At 48.4% G+C, this 21,589-nt stretch overlaps 1 protein-coding gene across 8 annotated transcripts in view; it reads left to right on the top strand.

The window, feature by feature from the left end:
• The window catches only part of ANKAR (ankyrin and armadillo repeat containing), a 51,855-nt gene that overhangs the window by 2,206 nt on the left and 28,060 nt on the right, over window positions 1–21,589 (top strand). For all 8 annotated transcript variants that reach the window (XR_013372723.1, XR_013372724.1, XR_013372725.1 and 5 more), the window contains exons 3-9: window positions 5,496–5,933; window positions 7,672–7,835; window positions 8,479–8,582; window positions 12,869–13,049; window positions 13,329–13,548; window positions 14,923–14,958; window positions 20,939–21,140. Coding sequence is in view for 2 of the 8 variants with exons in the window: in XM_077884764.1 (XP_077740890.1) it covers window positions 5,496–5,933; window positions 7,672–7,835; window positions 8,479–8,582; window positions 12,869–13,049; window positions 13,329–13,548; window positions 14,923–14,958; window positions 20,939–21,140 (1,345 nt within the window). In the remaining 6 variants the exon portion in view is untranslated. The remainder of the gene's footprint in view (window positions 1–5,495; window positions 5,934–7,671; window positions 7,836–8,478; window positions 8,583–12,868; window positions 13,050–13,328; window positions 13,549–14,922; window positions 14,959–20,938; window positions 21,141–21,589) is intronic.

Raw genomic sequence — 21,589 nt, 5'->3', positions numbered from 1 at the left:
GTGCCAGGTCGGCGAGGCGTCGCCACTTCAGCGACCTCAAAAATGAACGACGTGAGAGCTGCAGCCAAGGACGGACGGGCTTCAGCGCCCACATCTGGCCTTTTAGTGGCATTTGTTTTAAGAAGCAGTTGTTCTTTGACGTCCCGTGCATGGCAGGGGCCAGCAATAGGCTTTAGAGAGGCTGTCATCCTGTCTGCAGCTAGTAAGGCCGACGGTTTGTCCTCTGGGAGCCGACCTCGCTCGGTCCCCTCCCTGACCGTCCTGAGGACCCGTCGTTGCCCGGGTAGCGCGTCGCTCGGCTGCGCCTGAGGAGGCTCCGGTCGGAGACAGCCTGGCGGGTGAAGCTCTGGCGACCTTAGGCCGAGGGGGACAGCCTAACGCTCCCCCTAATTAGCGGGTTTCCATTGGCGGGATAGAGCAGATGACGGGAACTCTTCATGGTATTTCAGGTGGAAGTGAATCACTTTTCACCTGAATTATCCACGTAAGTGGGGACAACGTGGCCTCAGGGTCCCTCGAGCGGGCAGCGGACGTCTGGCCTCTAACGCAGACTTGGCTTCTTAGCTTCGCAATAAGACGCGGAACAGTTGTAACGGCCCGATATTTGGTATGGCCAGTGGGGTTAGGGAGCCCTCGGCCCGGTCCCCCACGCCCGCCGCCTCAGGGTCTCCACGCGCACATGCAGGCCGCGGGCGTGCTCCAAGCCGACTCGGATCGCTTCACTTTCCTAATTCTCCTTGAGCTTTTATTTCTAGCGGAGACACACAAGCCAGTCTGACGTCAGGGACCATCACACGGTCCCCTGGGGCGCACAGGCCCGGAAAAGCCTCTAACCCGCGGGCTCAGCCTGCTTGGGCCCAAGTCGCCGGCACGGCGTAGGCGCCATCGGTGTCCTTGGCGGCATCAGGGGCCGGATGGGTGCCCACCTGCTTGGAAAGCTTTACCTGCGTCTTCAGTCACCGGGGAGCGAGGGACAGAGCGGGACGGGGGGCCTGCGGCGCCCGAGCCCCACGAGCCCCATGACCCTGGGTCACGGCCTGGCCGCACAAAGCGAGGTCACCCGCCTGTCCCTCCACCTGGGCCCCGGGGCTCCCTGCGTCTGGCCACAGGCTGCAGGGCTGTGTGGGGCGGGGGCTGTGTCTGGGGTGCTGTGCCCTGGGTGCTGACCCCTGGGTGCTGTCCCCTCAGGTACTGACCCCTGGGTGCTGACCCTTGGGTGCTGTCCCCTGGGTGCTGTCTCCTGCGTGCTGACTCCTGGGTGCTGTCTCCTCAGGTGCTGACCTCTGCGTGCTGACCCCTGGGTGCTGTCCCCTCAGGTGCTGACCTCTGGGTGCTGACCCCTGGGTGCTGTGCCCTCAGGGGCTGACCTCCGGGTGCTGACCCCTGGGTACTGACTCCTGGGTGCTGTCCCCTCAGGTGCTGACCTCTGGGTGCTGACCCCTGGGTGCTGTGCCCTCAGGTGCTGACTCTTGGGTGCTGACCCCTGGATGCTGACCCCTGGGTGCTGTGCCTTCAGGTGCTGACCCCTGGGTGCTGACCCTCGGGTGCTGACCCCTGGGTGCTGTCCCCTGGGTGTGGCCCCAAAGCACTAGGATCCTGGCGCTTAGACCCTCCGGGGCCACTCGGGTGACGTGAATCAAGTGTCTTTAAATCAAGATGTCACCTTGGCCATTGAGGCCCCTCGGGCCCGGGGCTCATCCCTGCAGGTCGGCAGGACAGCTGAGGTGGCCGGGGTCGCCTGCCTGCCCAGCTGCTCGGCTGCTTCCGTGACCGACGCAAGGCAGGAGCTCGGTGAAGGAGCGACAGCAGCGACAGTGGCTTCCGGGGACGTTTGAGACTTGGCCATCCTGACGGAGCTGGTGTTGGCTCTTGGGTCCCTGTGGCGGTGGTGCTGGAAGCTCGTTCCCACCAGCGAGGCCGCCGTGGGCGCTTCCCCCCGAGGAGCAGAGCGCTGCTTCGAGCTTCGGACCTTTAGGGGAAGAGCCCGCAGGAGTCGGTGTGCAGAGCTCGGGCGGGGGTGCGCGGGGTCCCCGCCTGGCCGAGCCCCCAGCGCCCCCGGCCTCTGCTGACCTTGTCGACGGTAAAGGGCGAGGCCAGCAGGAGGGGGCAGCGCCGGCGAGTGACTAAGAACACGGACGACGGGAGCGGATCCGCGGCCGCCGGCTGGGCCTGGGCCCCCTTGGGGGGGCCCCGTCACGGCCACGCTCCCGGTGACAGTGTCACGGTCGCAGTCTAACAGGGCGCAGGGCAGCGGGGCCACCGGGACTAAGGGGCCTCAGGCTGTGCGAGCTCTGGCTCGGCGTGGCTCCGAGCGGCAACGGCCACCCTCCCCGCCGTCCCACGTCGCCCTAGGGCCCTGCGGCTTCCGGGGACCCCGGGCTCAGAGCTGCTCCAAGAGCTCGGGCTTCGCACGGCGCGTCACCAGACGAGACAGGGGTCAGTATTTCATGGCCAATGCCTGGGGACCCGGGCCGGCCGTCGAGGCTCAGGCTCCTGCCCGCTGCGCCTTAGCGATGCCGCAAGTGTCTCCAAATGCGGCCCCCCCTCCACGTGCCCGCTGAAGCCCTTCACGAGACCAGCCGCCTGGCCGCGAAGACGAGCAGCACCGGGCAGGGGCTCCTCTCCTGCGGCCCTCGGAGTCCCCGCGGGCCACCACCGCCACCCAGGCCTCCAGGCCTGCCCCAGGGTCCTGTGTCACCCAGGCCTCCAGGCCCCCCCTTGGTGCTGCACAAATGATGGGAACTAACCGAGGAGAACACCCTGCAGACATTCTGGGGGACCCACGAGGCAGGAGGACGCGTGGGCTCCCCATCACGCACCGCATCGGAGCATCGCTGTGAAACCTTGCAGGCCCGAGAGCCAGGCCTGGGGACGCACCTTGACTCGGGCTGTGGCCCTCCACGCCGCGCCGGCAGGAAGCAGCAGGTCAGGAACCGTAGGGGAGCAATGTCTTCGGCCCAGGCTGCCCCCCACTTTGCACCTGAAGGGAGGGCTGAAATCGGGGTGGGTTACGGAAACGGAAACGACTCCAAGGAAGGGAAGGAGGGACAGGAAGAGGTGAGTGCAGGGGGCAGCAGTCCCGGGAGCCCCGCTGAGCTTCCCCGGCCATCGGCTGTCTGGGGAGTCGCGTGGGGCCACCCTGAAGCTGGCGCCCAGGGGCGAGGGGGGCCGGGTGAGCCCTGGCTCGGGTCCCGGGGTTGCCCGGAGCACAGGGACTGGTGGCCCCGGGAAGCCGGCCCGGGGATGGGGGGGTGCAGCCCGTGGGGGCAGCACAGCGTCAGGCCGTCAGGGCGAGGCTGGCGGAGGCCACAGCAGGGAGCAGGCCGGGCAGAGCCAGGGGCCGGCGAGACCCCAAGGTGCCCACGCGGGGGGACGCCCGTCCTCCCAGGGCTCCAGAGGACAAGGAATCCGGCCTCCGCTGCCTGGGCAGGGCCCTGGGGGCCAGTGTCGCCCTGCAGGGACAGGTTGGTGACAAGAGGCCCGCATCGGCCCGGTGCCTCCAGCCCTGCCACCTGCAGCCTGGGTCCACCTGCCCCGCCCCCGGCCCTAAACCCCAAGCCACCAAGAAGCAGAGAAAGCAGGCTTGGGGGCAGGAAGGAGGTCACGGCTCGGGCACCTCAGTGACCTTCGGGGGGCAGACGAGGCCTCGAGGTCAAGTCCAGGAGCAGGAGGGGGGACACCCAGGGTGCCCGTCGCCGCCTCCCACCTCCGCGGCATCCGATTTTTAAAATTCGATCCTTTCTTGTTTTTGACTTTATTATGACTTTGCACCTATGATCTGCATGATGTGTTGTGGTCACATTTCCTTTTTTTAATGACTTTTTGTCTCTCGTGACACAAACTGTCATTAAGAAAATTAGCTGAGTTCTCCGATGCGGCCCCAAACTTTAGAGCAGGAATCTTGAACTCCTCCCAAGAACTGACATAGGAGGCGGCGCAGCGATTCCAGGGGCTCCCTGGGCCGAACCCCCGATGGCGTGTTCAGGCACCTGCCCTCGCCCCCGGGCCTTGGCCCTACCCCCCCACCCCCCGCCCCTCCTCCCCTCTTCCCTCCTCCCCCCTCCCCCTTCCATCCCTCCTCCCTCCCCCCTCCTTCCCCTCCCATCCCTCCTCCCCTCTCCTCTGCCTCCTATCCCTCCTCCCGCACCCTCCTCCCCTCTTCCCCCCTCCCCATCCTTCTCCCTCCCTCCTCCTTCCTCCCCTCCACCCTCCTCCCTCCCATCTTCCTCCCTCCCATCTTCCTCCCTTCCCCCTCCCATCCCTCCTCCTGCACCTTCCTCCCCTCTTCCCTCCTCCCCCCTCCATCCCTCCTCCCCCCTCCCCACCCTCCTCCCTTCCCCTCCCACCTCCCTCACCCTCCTCCCCTCTTCCCCCTCCCCCTCCCATCCCTCCTCCCCCACCCTCCTCCCCCTCCCCTATCCTTCTCCCTCCCTCCTTCTTCCTCCCCTCCACCCTCGTCCCTCCCATCTTCCTCCCTCCCATCCTTCTCCCTTCCCCCTCCCGTCCCTCCTCCCCCATCCTCCTCTCTCCCTCCTCCCTTTCTTCCCTCCTCCCCCTCCCCCTTCCCTCCTCACCTCAGGCTACAAAGTTTGAGAGATGTCAACAACACCTTGGCTTATGTTCAGATTATTTTAATTGTCAGAAATACGTTAATTTCTTTATAATTTCTTAATTTAACTTTTGCCAAAGGGAAGTGAATCATAGTGGCCATTTAAAAATCCAAGTGTATTCTAGCATTTTGCGCTTGTTTAATAGATTTGAGGAAAACAAAAAGGAAAAAGAAAGGGAGGCATATTGATGTACCATTTATACTTTTAAGGTGTCTTGTGTTACAGACTCCAGATGTTCTACGTATTTTATGATTTTGTGCAGTTTTCTCAAGCTTAGATTAAGGGTAACATTACATGTGTAAATGTCCTTAAAAAGACAACTTGACAACAAGGAAGTCCTTAATTTTGTCATAAATGGGAAGAAAATGAAGCAGGATATTTGTCACTTATAATAGAGTCAAATCAAGTTTTAATTCTTATTTAATCACAATTAGCAGGAAAGTTCTGTATCACATATGTTTAGCTTCCAATATCAGCAAAAACAAGAAGTGTGTAATATAAGGCTTGAAAAAGCAAATGATACTTTTTTTTTTTTTTAGCCAAGTGAGAAGCTGAATCCCTGCTTAAAGGGAGATCACATTTTTTGTTCTTCCATAGTTAGCCTGATTAGGTATGGGGCTTACATTTTTTCCATGGTACCGTATTTGTATTTCTTTCCTCCAAAGGGCATGGAAAGTTAATTCTCCAAGTGTCCATCCTTCTAACTGCTTAGCTACCACTCCTCCACATGCTATTCATCTTTAACAATTTTTTGGCATCTCACTATTCCTTTATTGTCACTTTAGTAGGATTTCAAGATGAAGCTCAGTGTTCAAACTACTCCATTTATCCAGAAGCCACATATGATGTTATCATTATCTAAAATTTTTCTTTTTTACTGTGAAGGTTTGGTTGATATTACTAAAGATCCAGACTTTAATGGAATCTATGATGAAGACATGAATGAAGATCCAACATATGATCCCAATAGCCCTGAAGAAAAGGCTGTTTTTATGAAATATGCTGAAAACATTATGCTAAAGTTGACATTCAGTACCACACAAGTTCAACAGTATGAAAATGTCTTTATATTTGAAACAGCCTATTGGCTTACTAACGCTATAAAATATAATCAGGATTATCTTGATATTTGTACCTACCAGAGGCTACAGCAAAGGTTATATCTTCAGAAAAAGGTTATTCAAAAACACTTTGAGAAGAAAAAAGAAATCAGAAAAGGGATAGGATACCTAAAGCTAATATGTTTTCTGACTCCATTTCTACTGAGTTTAAAAAAGAAGATGAAAGTTCCATATTTAAGTAGTCTACTTCAGCCTTTTTCAGGTAAGTATATCACCAAAAATCAAATATAAAATAATTGTGTATGTGTGTATGTGTGTGTGTGTATATATATATGTAACATATATATATGTTAAATTTATTTTTTTTTTACTTTGTTAATTTTTTTGTTAAATTTATATTTAAATTCAATTTTGTTTGTAGTGAGTGAGTCCAGGCATGTGATTTTGCTGTAGCCTGTTAAGAAAAACAAAATTTAATTTCTCTAAAGTAGTTTAAAATACTTGCTATATGTACTTGATATTTATACCAATTATATGGGCTATAAGAAGACTTAAAACAAATTCTGAAAAAAAATAGGGAAATATGGCATGTTCATGATGGCACAACCTGTGAATATGTCATATCTGATCAATAAACCTACAAATTCAATGCACTTCTATGCAAAATCCCTATTGTGTTTTTCATGAAAGTTTGTAAATTGACTCTGAAAGTAATATGGAGCAGTAAAGGATCACGAATGGTATTACATTTCTGAAAAAGAGATGAAAACATATTTTAAAACTTTACTAATGCGTTAGCACAGTTCTACACAAATAAACCAATGTAAGAAAACAGAGAGCAGAAATAGGACTGTACTTACGTGGACTTTGACAAGAATGTAGTGCAAACTATTCCTCCCACCCAGGTTAGCACACAATTTATATATTTTCACCGATGCCCAAACATGTAGACTTATCATGGCAGGCTTTCTATTCAGGTGGCAAGTTTTCAGTAGAAATTTTGCAAATCATGTACCGAAAATTTGTGTCATGGGCATTCAAATGGTCAAAATTATTATGCTTATCTGTGTGTGAACTACTTAAAAATGGGCTCATGACAATTCTCGTCCTGGGGTGCAGGCAGGAGAGCAGTGTGTATGGAACTGAAAGGTCTTTGATTAAAGAGAACGTTAGCTATATCTGTAGTGTTTTATTACTTAGATTATTGGAAGCAAATATGACTAAATGTTAATAGTTAATTCCAGGTGGTGATATTAAGGTGTCGTATTATTCATCGTAGTTTTCTGTACCTTTTACATTTCTCCAAATACATTACATACCTTACACTGATGAAACTGTATTCTGCTAATAAGTCAAAATATTGAACAAACCTAATCTTTAGAAAGATTAGGAGCTTTAGAAAATTATTTTTCTAAAATAAATGTTATATGTGTGGTTTTATTACTTTCCAACAAAGTGAGCTAGTTATTTTTGTCAGTGAGAAATACCCACCTATTTCTTTTCTTAATGTCTCTTTTTGCCTAAATTAGGTCAGGTTAAGCTTTTATTTAGCCAAGGATTCTCTGAGGCATAGTTTCTTTTATTTTTTGTTTTTTTTGGGTTTAGCCAAAGATTCTCTGAGGCATAGTTTGTTTTTTTTGTTTTGTTTTGTTTTTTGTTTTTTGTTTTTTGAGGCATAGTTTTAAACCTTTTCTGACAATTAGAGGTAAGACATTAGTCTTGAACTCACATATAAAAATCAATAAGTAGAATAATGTTTTGACCATTCTGTTAAAATGTGTATACAAACTATAGAAAATGCCCAAAATGAATGATATAAACATATTGTTGTGTTTAAGATATGTACTAAGACCATGATTCATACATTATAATTGCCAAGATTTTCATTTAATGGGTATGTTTTTTTCACTTGGTTTGTGTAAATGAAAATCTAGATCTTCAAAATTTGATTGTGTACGTGTTTTCACTTCTTAAATGAAACTTTGTTTTCCTTGTTGGAGATGACAAGGTCAAGACAGAGCGAGAATTGCCTCCATTTATTTATGGACGAGACTTTAAATGCCAGCACTTTCACTACAAAGAGGATCAATATTTTCATGTTCATGGAGGAATTGAATTTGATATCAGCACACCTTCAATTGAGAATGCTTTGGAAGATTTTAAGGTTTAAATTATTGTTGTTCCTGAAATTATTGTTTGTCACTTCACAATTCATTTTATCTTATTCTCCATCCAGAAAGAGTCTCTGTTGGTACAGGCACTAGGCCGGGCTCCCAGTGGTTATCTTTCTAACTCACTAATTTTTTCATACATCGTGTAACATGCAAGAGTTAAGTGCAACTGCATCTGAGGCATGTTAGGTGTCAGAGATAAAATGATAAATAAGCTAGGTACAATGACCTATTCTAACAAATTAACAGACTTTTAATCATAGTTGCCCTAAAAGTTAATCAAAAGTATTGTAGAAATCCTTCAACATTCGCTACATATTCTTCCATTTTCCTTGAGGATTAGTATTAGAAGAGAGACCCTCTAGAGTTTAGGAACAACAATCTAATCTAGAATTTAATATAAACATTATAACATTTGAGTAATTGTTGCTTTTCTACCTTCTTTACATTGTCTTCTCTTTTGTATTTTTTCTGCATTTCCGAAGGTAGGAATTGGATACATGCAGTTATCGTTGTAGTCTAGTGGGATATTATACTGAAATTTATCATTTACAATATAAAATTTCATCTAAAAGAAGTCATAATTGTTTAAAGTTGTTTAAAGATATGTTTTTGTAACGTTAACTCCTATTTTAGAACAATTTAGAAAAAATACGGGATTGTGCTGCTAATACATTTGCAGAAGATTCAGGATACAAAGAATATTACTCGATACCAGTCATGGAACTTAATGGAAAAAGGTAAGGAACTTTCAGTAATTACTCACAGTAGCCACAACTTGTTGAAAGCTAGGAGAAAACAAGGAAAGTGTCAAAATGCAAAGGCTAACTTAATACCTCAGCATAAGATGCTAGGACAATAACCCCCATGAATGAAATATAGACTCAACAAAATACTGAATAGCGTATTTGTTACTCATGTTCTTTGTTACATTCTGTGTAATAAGCCTTAGACGTGGGGATCAGTTCTTATGACTATCGCCGTGGTTACAGGGGGATGGAGGTAAGGATCAAATCCTGTGGGCCTGCTGAAAAGCAGTGGACTCAGCACAAAGCCCTTTAGTTCCATAAAGAATATGGCTGAGAATTATCTTCCTCTGCTGGGGCTTGTTATGTGGATCATCTTTTGAAGTTGGATGTTTCTCAAAGTTTGGAATATGGAAAGTTTGGAAGTTTGGAAATTTGGAAGTTTGGAAATATGGAAAGTGGAGCTAGGGGCATTGTTATTAGAAGGTGGAGACTTGAGATTTAGAAGCATATAGGAGAAGTTTCTTTTGTTTTTGGTTTTGTTTTTGTTTTAAGGCATGGAAGTGGCTCAGAGGACAGGACCAAGTCTAGAACTCTGGAGAACCGCAGCTTTTAAATGGGGCGGGGAGAAGCTGAGGAGACAGCCAAGGAGACTGAGAAGGAGTGATACAGGGAGAAGCACCAAGAAATAGGATAGAGTGGAAGCCAAATGGGGAGAATTTTTAAAATAGAGACATAGTTAAAAGCATCAAATTCAACAGAGAAAAGGGCCACGTTGACTTAAGACTATAGAGAGCACACTAAATTTGGCAATGACTTGGCAAGAGAATTAGTTCTGGTTAGAAGCTATGTGTAGTGAGCCGAAGGGTGAAGTTGGGGAGCGAGCGTTCATGAGATGTGACGAAGTAAAGACAAAGATTATAAATTTCTCTCAAGATGCATGGCGATGGGGAAAATACCAGAAACAAGGCAGAGAGTGAAGCAGCATAAACAATGAAAGGTAGATCTTTTCACTAATACTGCCTGGATGCGCACATGATACTAGGCCATGCCAAAGACCGTGGGGCTAATGACCTTCATGATTTTGGAGAGAATTAAGTAATAGACCCCCGTGTTTCTAGAATGGACAGTTGGCCTGCGTCTCTCTGGGGGTGGAAATCTCTCGCTCGGGGATCCAGCACCTGTTGACATTCTCCACGTACAACCCTTGCCACGCTACGTGGTATCATGGAAGCACTTGTGAATAATGCTCTGTTCGCCTGGGTTGTAGAGTCTGGCTGGAATGCAGAGAATCTGGTGAGGTGAAATCTGCTTGGTAAGAGGTGGGCATGGACGCAGGAATATGCTTGGCAGGAGCTCACTGCCATTGACTCTAGGGGGCTCAGTCCCCTTGTTGGAATGGGGTGCCGTGGTGCAGGCAGCTCTAGTTTCTGACTATGCACATTTGCTCATCAGCATTGGTGAGTGGTCAATAGCTGGGTGTGCACTTGCAGGCTTTCAACGCCAGCAGGAGCGTGTTTCTCAGACCCAGCCAGCATGGGGAGTGGAGATCATCAGTCGTTTCCCGGTTCCTGTATCAATTCCTAGACGACTTTGAGTTTCATGATCTCCACCTCCAGTGATTCCTAAGACTCCAGGCGCTCCTGCATCAGCTCTCAGGTCCCATGAGCCAGCTGTCCTTTCCTCCTTTTCTCGTCCGATCCCCTGCTGGGCTCCTGGCGCTCAGCAGGCCCCATGAAAGCAACTCGGCGCCACTGCAGGCACTGCTGACTCTGACGCTGTTGCTTCTGCTTGTGGGTCTGGTGTTTGGGGTTCGGGGCTGGCTCCTCCTCATGCCCGCTAAGTAGCTGGCATCAACTGTGAGGCATGTTGAAGCCAATCCAATGATTGGATTGTAAGTAAGAGTCAGAATATCTGTTCCCCAATGAAGTGGGGAGAATTTCTTTCCTGATTTTTTTTATTGGCTTCAAAGAAGTGCTGCCTTGAGTCCCCCCCTTGGTGCAAAAACAACTCTTTTGGTCATTTTGCCAACAGTTGTTCTTTTCTGTGATGCAGGGATCATTCTGTGTTGGTGCTGGACCAGCGAATAGTCTGAATGATTGAAAACATGCATCTTTAAAATCTCCCCTCTTTGATTTTAGGGGCATTGTTATTGGATTGGGCTCATGTTTTCTTTCCTAGAATGCCGTATCTCCTGGGAAACCTGTGGTCCCTTATAAAAATAGGATCAGTTCTGCTGGCCCTCCAGGCATGCCTGGGAACATCTAAATCCTAGATTCATTTTGGTTCAGGTTGGGTTCTCCTACCATACTAGAATCAAAAAGTAGGGGCCACAGTTAGATACTCAGGATTTGGCCACCCGTAAAAGTATAAGAACTCATAAATTATTAAGGTGACAATAACTGGAGCAAAAAGATTAATTTATGCCAATACTAAAATATCTTTTTTTGGAGGAGAGCGTACCAGCATAATGATACTGTTGTGAATATGAAGAGGCAGGCCGGAAATCATCTTTATGTGATGGGGTGTATCAGGGAAATAGGAATGTAGAAGCTCCTTAGAAACTGGGTACAGGGACGCCTGGGTGGCTCAGTGGATGAGCGGCTGCCTTGGGCCCAGGTCATGATCTCTGGGTCCTGGGATCGAGTCCTGCATCAGGCTCCCTGCATGGAGCCTGAATCTCCTTCTGCCTGTGTCTCTGCCCCTCTCTCTGTGTCTCTCATGAATAAATAAATAAAATCTTTAAAAAAAGTAAGAAGAGGCCGGGTACAGATTCCCAGGCAGAAGAATATGAAGGGAGTTACTTTAAAAGTGAGGCTCCCCTATGGTCCCTGCTGATGTGCAGTTCTTGGATGAGGGCTCTCTCGTAACACCTGCCATCTGAGCTTTCCATGATTCCAGCATCATCTCTGTGTGGGCCAGCGTAGGTTGTGTATCCAACCTTGCGGGGGGGGGAAGTCATAAAATTCTGTGGTGAGAGATTTTTTCAGGGTATAACCACCTTCACCACCTCTTGCTTCTCCAGTTTCTAGAGTAGGGTACCCCCTCTTGGTTCTAGATGCTTGATGGGATAAGTAAATTGAATTTCTAAAAGAGGCCAACTCACATTCCGTTGGTATTTGTTAAATCTGTGAGTCTGTCATTGCCCGAGCCGTGATCTAAGAGTGCAGCACTGAGTACCCGGGCCCGAGACATAGTCAGCAGCTTCCGGCCTCATAGTCACTTATCACAGCCAGAGCTAGCTCCCTGGAGCAGCACGTAAGAAGAGCTTGGGGGCTCCGGGACTCTGTGGTTGATGCCGGGGCCACTCAAATACCAAAGGATGTCCTTAGTGTGCTCCCCTGTGCCTGCACCTCTAGAGGCAGTCTTATGGGACTTGCGGTATGTGTTTATGGTGTCTACTCCTGGTAGCATGTAGGACACCGAGGGAAGTGAGCTATTTTTTTCTGGTAATTTAGTCATGCGTCGTAAATCAAGCATCTAGGGATGATTCCCATGGCTCCTTAAGGCCCTAGAACCTACCGCTACTGTGATTTGAAAGCCTTCAAATCTGAGTAAGAGTCAGAATATCTGTTCCTCAATTTTGGAGGCTGGGGTCTAAAAAGTTAGGCAAGTCCCCAGTGATGAAGGTGGCACGTCCACAAGTCAGGGCCCATGGGAAACATGACAAGTCCCACCACCTGGGCTGGCACTGTATCTGAAGGTGTGGGTTAAGACAGCCTTTAGTTTATATTTTTGTGGTCTAGTTTCCTTTTGGGAGGACAGGATGGTGGATGGGAAGAGTGACAACCTCAAATAAATGCAAATAGGTCCCCAAATATGCCTCCATCCCTGCAGAGGTCTATTATATTCAGAAAACCGGGATGGAAGTAAAGGTCAAGGAAGAGAGTGCATTAGCCTCTGACCAGCTCATAACAGAGCATTTCCCTAAAACCTCCTTTTTCAATCAAGTGCAATTTATTTATTTATTTATTTATTTAATTGTATTTATTTACTCATGAGAGATACACAGAGAGAGGCAGAGACACAGGCAGAGGGAGAAGCAGGCTCCATGCAGGGAGCCCAAAGCAGAACTCGATCCCAGGACCCTGGGGTCATGCCCTGAGCCAAGGGCAGAGGCTCAACTGCTGAGCCACCCAGGCACCCCTCAAGTGCAATTTAAACTACAGTTTTATGTTTAATTGTTATAGAAAAATACAGGTTAGTCAGCATAGGGAAAAAAAGTAGCAAATGACTTCAAACACAGAAAGATTTATTTTTTTCTTTATTTTTTTTTATAGCTACTATGTGATCTGTTTTGAACTTGAAACCTTCTATCATCAGCTCTATAAGACAAAGTGGTGGGGAGCCATAAATGAAATCGTGAATGTTCTGAAACCGAAAAGACTTCCACTAACAGATGCTCAATTACATGAACAATTTAAGAAAAAATTTGGATTTAAAAAAGCTATGAAATGCAAGGTAATTAGTAATCAGTAATTATCACATAATTGGTATAGGAAGCTATTATAGATAGTATGTTATTATAGATAAGTACGTGTCTCAAATTTTTATCTTAGGGATAAATATTAGGTTAAATAAAGTTTTCAATATGAAATTAAAATTCCACATTTTGCCAGTGTGGAGGCTATAGATTCCTGGATCATACATTTCTGGTAAGGTATATTTATTGTTATTTCCTTAAGCTAAACTTTAAGTGTATTTTGAAAAAAATTATTCTGGGCCTCTTAATAATTTTAGAGCATCCCGTTTGGTATGAAGTCTGCTGTTGAAAGAGGATTATCTGCAGTTTTCCATACATTTAGCCGTAAAACCTCAAGCTCGACCATCAATGTTTCAGATGAGGCCGGTTATACTATTTTCCATCATGCTGCTCTACACAACAGAGTCGCCGTGATATGTCAACTGTGCAACGCCAACTTCAACGTCAACCAGAGACGCTATATTATGTTTAACCAAGGTACCACAAGGTTCTTGAAATTTAAACTGTTTTTCTTTTATTTATTACCACTATTCAGAATTAAGAATATGTGTTAATTTTAGAGCAAGATTATAATTTGGTCTTGGTACCTAGAGCAAAGTGGAGAGTTTTGTTTCTCTTATGTCAGAGGGGCTCCTTGCAGTTCTCAAAGTATCACCTATGGCTCTCCTATAGTAGTATTTATTTGTTTATTGTGTCTCCCTCACTTAAATATGAGCCCCATAAAAGGCAATGACTTGGTTTACTTTGTTTGCCACAATATCCGAGCTCCCGGAAGACAGCCCGGCGTCATAGGTGCTCAGGAAGCGGTTGTTGGGTGAACGCATGGTGGGGCGGATGCAGGGAAGCATTTGATAATCCCTGTGGTAATTAATATGCAGTGATGTCCTATAAGAATTCAGAGAAAAGGTGGATAAATAGAGAACACAACAGGACATCCGTTTCTTAGCCCAGAGTTCTCAACCAGGGAGTAGTTTCTTCAAAATACGTAAAATTAAATTGTAATTAATAAAAAAGTATCCATAATAATATTTTTTTAGATTAATGGCTCCTTTAAGGCTTAGCTTTGACTTTAAAAAGCCATTTTTCCTGATTATTAAGTATGCATACTGATACATGCATTCGCGAGAATAAATGTAATCAGTATAAAAATGAGAACGTTGAAAATGAAAGCAGAAGACGTCCATAACTGAAGAAGAAAATAGAGATAAAATATCAGGAAGAGCTGATGCCTCAAGACTGGCAATAAGAAATTACAATTTTATATTTTAACTAGATTTCTTAAAAAGTTGTGTTAAATTTTCACACGCCGAAACAAAATATTCTGCTTTCATCCTATTGACTACAAATAAATTCTGTTCCCTTATCAATGTAATTTAAATGTCTTGATAGTAAGACGCTTCGATTGGTGACAGTAGAGCACAAACTCAGTTAAATGTAGATGCAATGAGTACGCGGCTTTTTACAGATGTACCATAGTAGAAGCCGTTTTTGGTGTGAAAAAATTCATTTGTAAATTGAAGTCTCTCCTTCATCTTGTGACTGTTTGGATTTCCATTTGGTGAGAATCGGGTAGATTTTGAAGTATGGAAAATGTGCAACTCTGCCTGCAAGTCTGCGCACAGGACCCCACAGCTCAGAACCGCGCAGGCCTCGGGGGCGCCTGGGGACAGTGACCCGGGCCACCCCCACCCTCTGCGGGGTCGGCCTCACCGCCTCGCGGTCCTGGTCCAAGCGGTCCCGCCCTTGGCAGCTGGACGTGGCCGTTTGTTCGTATTCCCAGGAGTCTGTTTTGACTAATGTGGGGAACTGCTGTACATAAATGATCATATTGCTGTTTTCCTTTTAAAACAGAGTCATCAAAAATGGACACGAAAAGAGAAAGAAACGGTAAGACGTAAGTAAAGTAGCTGGTGCTCGGAAAGCTTATTGCACCTGTTAAAACTCTCCTTAAGCTATACAGTCTACCAAATGTCCCGTCACAGGACAATGTCACATAATGATGTTTTTGTATATATTTTGAAGTATTTTTCTGTCCATGGTTATTTATTCATATTTCTCTTAAGTCTTGTTTTTTTTTTCTTTTACCTGTGGAATTTGTAGTTACCTCTACTATTTTTATAAAATCAGGCCCCAAAGTGGTTTTTATGCCAAAAAAAAAGGCAGTGACTATTATCCAGATACCCTGCCATCTAGTGACAATAACGATCTGTTAGGTCTGAGGATGAGGCGTTCTTGACTGAGCTGAGAGATGGGACCTAAGTATTGAATACGGGATGAGCACTGGGTGTTATGCTATATGTTGGCAAATTGAACTCCAATTAAAAAAAAATGAAGAAAAAAATAAATTGATTAAACAAAAGCCTACTTAAAAAAATATGGAGATTCAGAAAACATGTTAAAGGGCCCATCTTCCCTCTATAGATGTCTCTGAAAGACCCCCATGCCTTCACACTCTACACAGGATGATTCAAGGAGGGCTAATTTTTTTCAGGTTTTAGCCATATTTAATTGATCAGTGACAACCAGCTTCAGCTTGGTTTCTTTATTCCCAGAACACACAGCCAGCAACACAGTGAACCTGACATGAAAGTGTGAATCATAGCATCATAGCATAATGTAGCCATTCTTCCAACTCAAGAGTTTAACTTCTTTTTTAAATTCCAGCATAGGGATCCCTGGGGGGCTCAGGCTGAGCGCCTGCCTTGGGCCCAGGGCATGACTGCAGGGTCCTGGGATCGAGTCCCGCCTCAGGCTCCCCACAGGGAGCCTGCTTCTCCCTCTGCCTGTGTCTCCACCTCTCTCTCGGTATCTCTCATGAATAAATACATAAAATCTTTAAAAATAAATTCTAGTACGATTAATGTACAGTTTTATATTAGTTTCAGAGGTATAATACACTGATTCAGCAAGTCTATACATTACTCAGTGCTCATCATGGTCAGTGTGGTCTTTACTTCCCGTCCTCTACCTCACCCATCCGCACTCCTCCCCTCCAGGAACCACCAGTTTGTTCTGAATATTTAAGAGTCTGTTTTTTGTCTCTTTTCTTCTTTGTTTGGTTTGTTTCTTAAATTCCATATATAAATGAAATCATATAGTATTTGTTTTTCTCCAATCTACCTATTTCACTTCACATTATATTCTCTAGATCCATCCATATTTGCAATGGCAAATGGCATTGCAATGGCAAGATTTCATTCCTTTTCATGGCTGAGTAACATTCCATTATATATATAAAATATATAATCAAATTATATAATTTTATATGCATATATCATATATTTCCCCATTCTTCTATTAATGGATGCTTGGTCTGCTTCCATATGTTGGCTATTGTAAATAATGCTGTAATAAACATAGAGGTCTGTGTAGCCTTTGAATTAGGGTTTTTGAATTCTTTGGGCAAATGCCCAGCAGTGTGATAATTGTATCAGATGGTAACTCTATTTTTAATTTTTTGAGGAATGTTTCCATACGGGTTTTCACAATGGCTACACCAGTCTGCGTTCCCACCAACAGTGCATGAGGATTCTTTTTCCTCAGCCTCCACACCAATACTTGTTTCTTATGTTTTTTATTTTACTCATTCTGATAGGTATGAGGTGATACCTCATTGTGGGTGTGACTTGTATTTCTCTGATAATTAGTGACGTTGAGCATCTCTTCATGTGTCTGTTGGCCATCTGGATGTCTTCTTTAGAGAAATGTCTGTTGGTGTCTTCTGCCCATTTTTAAATTGGATTATTTGTTTGTTGGGTGTTGAGTTTTATAAGTTTTATATATATTTTGGATATTAACCGCTTATCAGTTATATCACTTGCAAATATCTTCTCCCGTTTAGTAGGTTGCCTTTTAGTTTTGTTGATTGTTTCTTTCACTGTGCAGAAGCTCTTTATTTTGATGTGATCCCAATAGTTCTTTTTTTGCTTTTGTTTCTTTTGCCTCAGGAGACATATCTAGAAAGATGTTATTGTGGCTGATGTCAGAGCAATTACTGCCCATGAACTCCTCTAGGATTTTATGGTTTTAGGTCTCACATTTAGATCCTTAATCCACATTGAGTTTAATTTTGTGTGTGGCGTAAGAAAGTGGTCCAGGTTCATTCCTCTGCATGTTGCTGTCCAGTTTTCCCAACATGTTGAAGGGATTGTCTTTTTCCCGTTGCATCTTCTTGCTAAGGAGAGTTTATTTTTAAAGAACCCATTTACAAAGAGTTGAAACTCACAGTGGGGAGGGCACTGTTCAAATTAGCCATCTTCCACTGGTGGAGGAATGCAGCTACCCTGAGATGCTCTTAAGGGTAAGTGTGCCGGCCTCTTTCTACCCCTTCTCTGATCTCCTGCCAGCAGTTCCCATTGGCAGATGCTGACAGCCCAAGGACGGGGATTGCAAATTCTGTAGGGTGGGTGGTAAAGGGAGGTGGCTGGGTGGAGGGCCTGGACCTTACTGGCCCACTCACCCTGTAGAGATTTACAGTTGAGTAACAGTGGTGTGCTTCCTGCATTATTGCTTTCTTTTTTCATTTTCTCAGTACCACTTCTCCCTACCTTACAGGATATGCTCCCTCTCTTGTGTCTCCCTCGCTTGAATAAGCTCCACAAATGGCAAGGATTTGGCTCACTTTGCCATGATGTTTTAGTGCCCAGGAGAAAGCCCGGCATTAGTACGTGACTCGGAAGGAGTTGTTAAATGACTACATGAGTGGATAGTTGTGGGGTAGTATTTGACGATCACTGGCAGAGGTAGCAGAGCGATGTGAGGTAGATATTCAGGAAAAAGGAATAAATACGGCTTTCAGGCCGTAATTTTCCCTAGACCAGGGTTCTCACCCAGAGGATGGCTTCTCCAGACTACAGACACCCCTCCAGGACGTCCCTATTTCTAGCTCTTAGGCCGCTGGTTTTCACCCTCAGCACTGCGGACACTGTGGCCTGGGGCCTCCCCGTGCACTATGGAGCGTTTCATATTAATCCCTGAACTCTACCTCTGCAACTAAGAAGACACTGTATGTTAATTGGATTTAAATTGAATTAAAAAGTGTCTTTAAAAAAGAAGAGGGATGTTTGGTATGACTCCTGGCTTCCACCCACTAACTGCCAGTTGCAGCCCCCACCCCCACCCCCACCGCCCGCACGTGTCACAAACAGAAATGTCCGCAGTGTTGGAGGGAGAACACTGTCCCACTCCTCTGGGATAAACTTTCAAGCACAAAAGAACCATCTAGGGATCTGGTTAAAATGCAGATTCTAAAAAAAATAAAAATAAAAAAATAAAATGCAGATTCTGATTTGGAGGCCCGAGGGGGAGGCCACGGTTCAGCATTTCTAGTAAGAGAGGGATGCAGGAATGGAGCAAGGCGTGGGGGGGCAGGGAGGGGGTCGCTGCGGTTTTTAGAAAAGTCTCTTCAGGCCATTTGATCTGTTTGTGTTGCCGAGAGCAGCGAGCAGCCTCGGGGAGCCGAGCTCCACATGGACCTGCCGCCCTGGCCCCCGGGTAGGTGTGCCGGGGTGGTGGAGGGCGTACAGTGGGGGACCCCCCCCCCAGGTAGGTTAGGCTCCGGTAAGCCGGTCTCTCCTGAGGGCCGGCCTTGTTGAGAAAGCTGGGCTGCTGTCCTGTGTCTCCAGATGGTTCTTCCCCTGCCTCCCAGCCCCCAAGCATGAGGGGGTCTGATGTGCACTGGAAGGACCAGGCCAAAGGCGGGTCCCCTGGACTCTAACTGTGACCGCCGCAGTGGGCCAGCAGCCAGCCGTCTAACGCGGCTCCCACCTGCCCACGTTGCCAAACCCCAGGCTCAGCGGCCTGCCAGCCCTCGGGAGCCGGGCTTTGGCGGGAAGGCTGGGGCCCCCTCGAGGCGCCCGCGCCTGGAAGGCCACTGCAAGGTTCCCGAAGGACATCGGGGCGGGGAGCTCCTCCTGCAGGCGCCAGGCTGTGCCAGCGCTGGTCCTGCGGAGGCTTCGCAGGCGCGTGATCCTCCCTGGCACGTGGTGTCTCCAGCCTCGGGGCAGCCTCTGGCCCCAACACCTTGCTCCTCAATCAGACCCAGGAAGGGTCGCGATTCCCTCGGTGTTTAGCCTCCTACTTGTCGGCAGGACGGGCCCGACGTGGGTGCCCTGCGCCACCGGACCTGGAGCGCTGTCACATGGCTGCATGGCCCAGGGCAGACACTGGAGATGACACTGGAGATGACACTGGAGATGACACTGGAGATGACCAGAGGCCCGCGAGGAGGGCTTGGACAGCCTGAGGAATGACCCCTGGGGCTGAGGAGCGGAGCCGGAGAGGCAGGGCTCGGGAGAAGGAGCCCTTGGACAGCAGGAGTAGCCCCGGGCCCGGATACCTCAGCCTCCCGTGGGGCAGGCTCGGCCGGGCAGCAGGCGTGCGGGGCCCCCAGCAAGCTGGGCCATGGGCTGCTCACCCTGCCTTAGAGGAGCCGCGGAGAGGCCCAAGCGAAGGGCGCAGGTTGTGTTCCATTCTGGGGTTTTTGCACGAGGGGCACGGCCTGGTTCTGTTTCCATTTAAATTGAAGCCTGTGGATCCTTCTCCTAAGTTCTTGATCAGAGGGCCTGCAGAAGCCCCTGAAAAGCTTTCAGCAAGTAGGTGAAAAGGTCAGATTTACATTTTGCAATGACGGATTGAAGAGCAAGAGCAAGATGGGAAGCTTAGTGTGGGCGGTGGAGGCAGCAGAGAAGGTTCTAGAGGTGCTTAGACGTGGTGGCGGACTTGCTATGGAGGTGAAGTGAGAAGGAGATACTGGGTCCCCAGGTTGCTGGTTAGCAGAGCTGGCCGGACGCTGCCGGCCTTCGGATCTTGGCCGCAGAGGAAGAGGACCACGTTGGTAGGGAGGGAGAGACCGTTCAGTTTGGAGCGTGTTACGTTGAGGCGGTGTGGACACAGCTCGTGAGATGCTGGAGGTAAAGACGTGGAGCTTGTAGAGAAACAGTAGATCTAGAGAAGGAATCCTGGGAGTCATGAACTCTTAGGTGGTAGGTGAAGCCACTGCAAAGATAAAAAGGCCCAAGACACACCGTAAGGCTCATGTAGGCGTCAAGACAACGAGAAGGTTCAAAGGAGACTGTGAAGGGGTAGCCCGAGCGGTAGCAGAAAAATAGGCGGCGGCATGGCATCCCCCAGGCCACGGGGAAACAACTATTTTAAACAGGAAGAACCTTACTGTTGAAGGTAAGATAAGAATTGAAAACACCCACTGGAGCTAGTGACCCAGAAAGGCCTTTGTGAGCGTGTTTTTCCTTCAATTTCAGAGGATCTTCCTACTAAAAAATACATAAAATAGGATTTCCTATTTTACAAGAAACAGCTAATTTGATCACACACTATTTTATACATGGACTTAATTTTTCATGTATGTAATAGTTTCAATGTTATTTGTTCTTAATTTATGAAGAAGAAGGGTTAAATTTTAACCGTCAGACGTCCTGAGTTAAAGGAATTCTAGAATGTCCTGAATCCATGCTTGCGGTGCTCTTCTTGGAGCTTTTATTTACTTGTTTTCTCTTCTTGGAGCTTTTATTTACTTGTTTTCTCTTCTTGGAGCTTTTACATCCCAGCACCAAGGTCTCTAGAGCCTTTATTTCGTGGCACTCAGGTCTGTGGATGGATATGGAAAAGGCGTGGGTTTTTTTATTTTTAAAGATTTTTTATTTATTTATTCATGAGAGACACACAGAGAGAGAGACAGAGACAGACAGAGAGAGAGAGAGAGAGAGACAGGCCCAGGCGGAGGGAGGAGCAGGCTCCTGCGGGGACCCCGACTCCGGCCTCCATCCCGGGTCCCCGGGGTCACGGCCTGGGCCGGAGGCGGGGGGTCGGGGTGGCCGGCCGAGCCCGGGTTCACCTGAGCCCCCCCCAGGCCCGACGCCCCTGCACCTGGCCGCGCAGGCCTGCGCCCTGGAGGCCACCGTGTGCCTGCTGAGCTTCCGCGCAGACCTCACGCTGGCCGCGGGCCGGGGCTGGCTGCCCATCCACTTCGCCGCCTTCTACGATAACATCTGCGTGGCCGCCGCACTCTGCAGACGGGACCCCGCGCAGCTCGAGGCGGAGGCAGCCGCTGGGTGAGTCTGGGCGCCCCGCGACGGGGGTTCGCGGCCCGCCCCGGGGCGCCGTCCTCCTGCGCTCCTGTCCCCGGGCCCCGCTCAGGCCGAGGTGCGCCTGCACCTGCCGCGGGGACACGCGAGGATGCGGCCTTGGGGGCGGCACACAGCGCCACCCACCTGCGGGGGAGCCCTCGGGCTGGAGCGGGGCGGAGGGATGGGCGGGGCGGGGGGGGATGCACCTGCGGGGGAGCCCTCTGACCGTAGGGGGGCGGAGGGATGGGCGGGGCGGGGGCGATGCACCTGCGGGGGAGCCCTCGGGCCAGAGCGGGGCGGAGGGATGGGCGGGGGGTGGGGGGGGGATGCACCTGCCGGGGAGCCCTCAGACCGGAGCGCGCGCGGACAGGGTGTGGGCGGAGTCGGTGCCCCGAGGGCCGCGGGCACAGCTCCCCGACTGCAGGGCGGCCGCC

Source organism: Canis aureus, chromosome 36 (assembly GCF_053574225.1).
Source record: "Canis aureus isolate CA01 chromosome 36, VMU_Caureus_v.1.0, whole genome shotgun sequence".
In the NCBI taxonomy this organism is placed as follows: Eukaryota; Metazoa; Chordata; class Mammalia; order Carnivora; family Canidae; genus Canis; species Canis aureus.
This window is presented reverse-complemented; position numbering and strand designations above follow the sequence as displayed.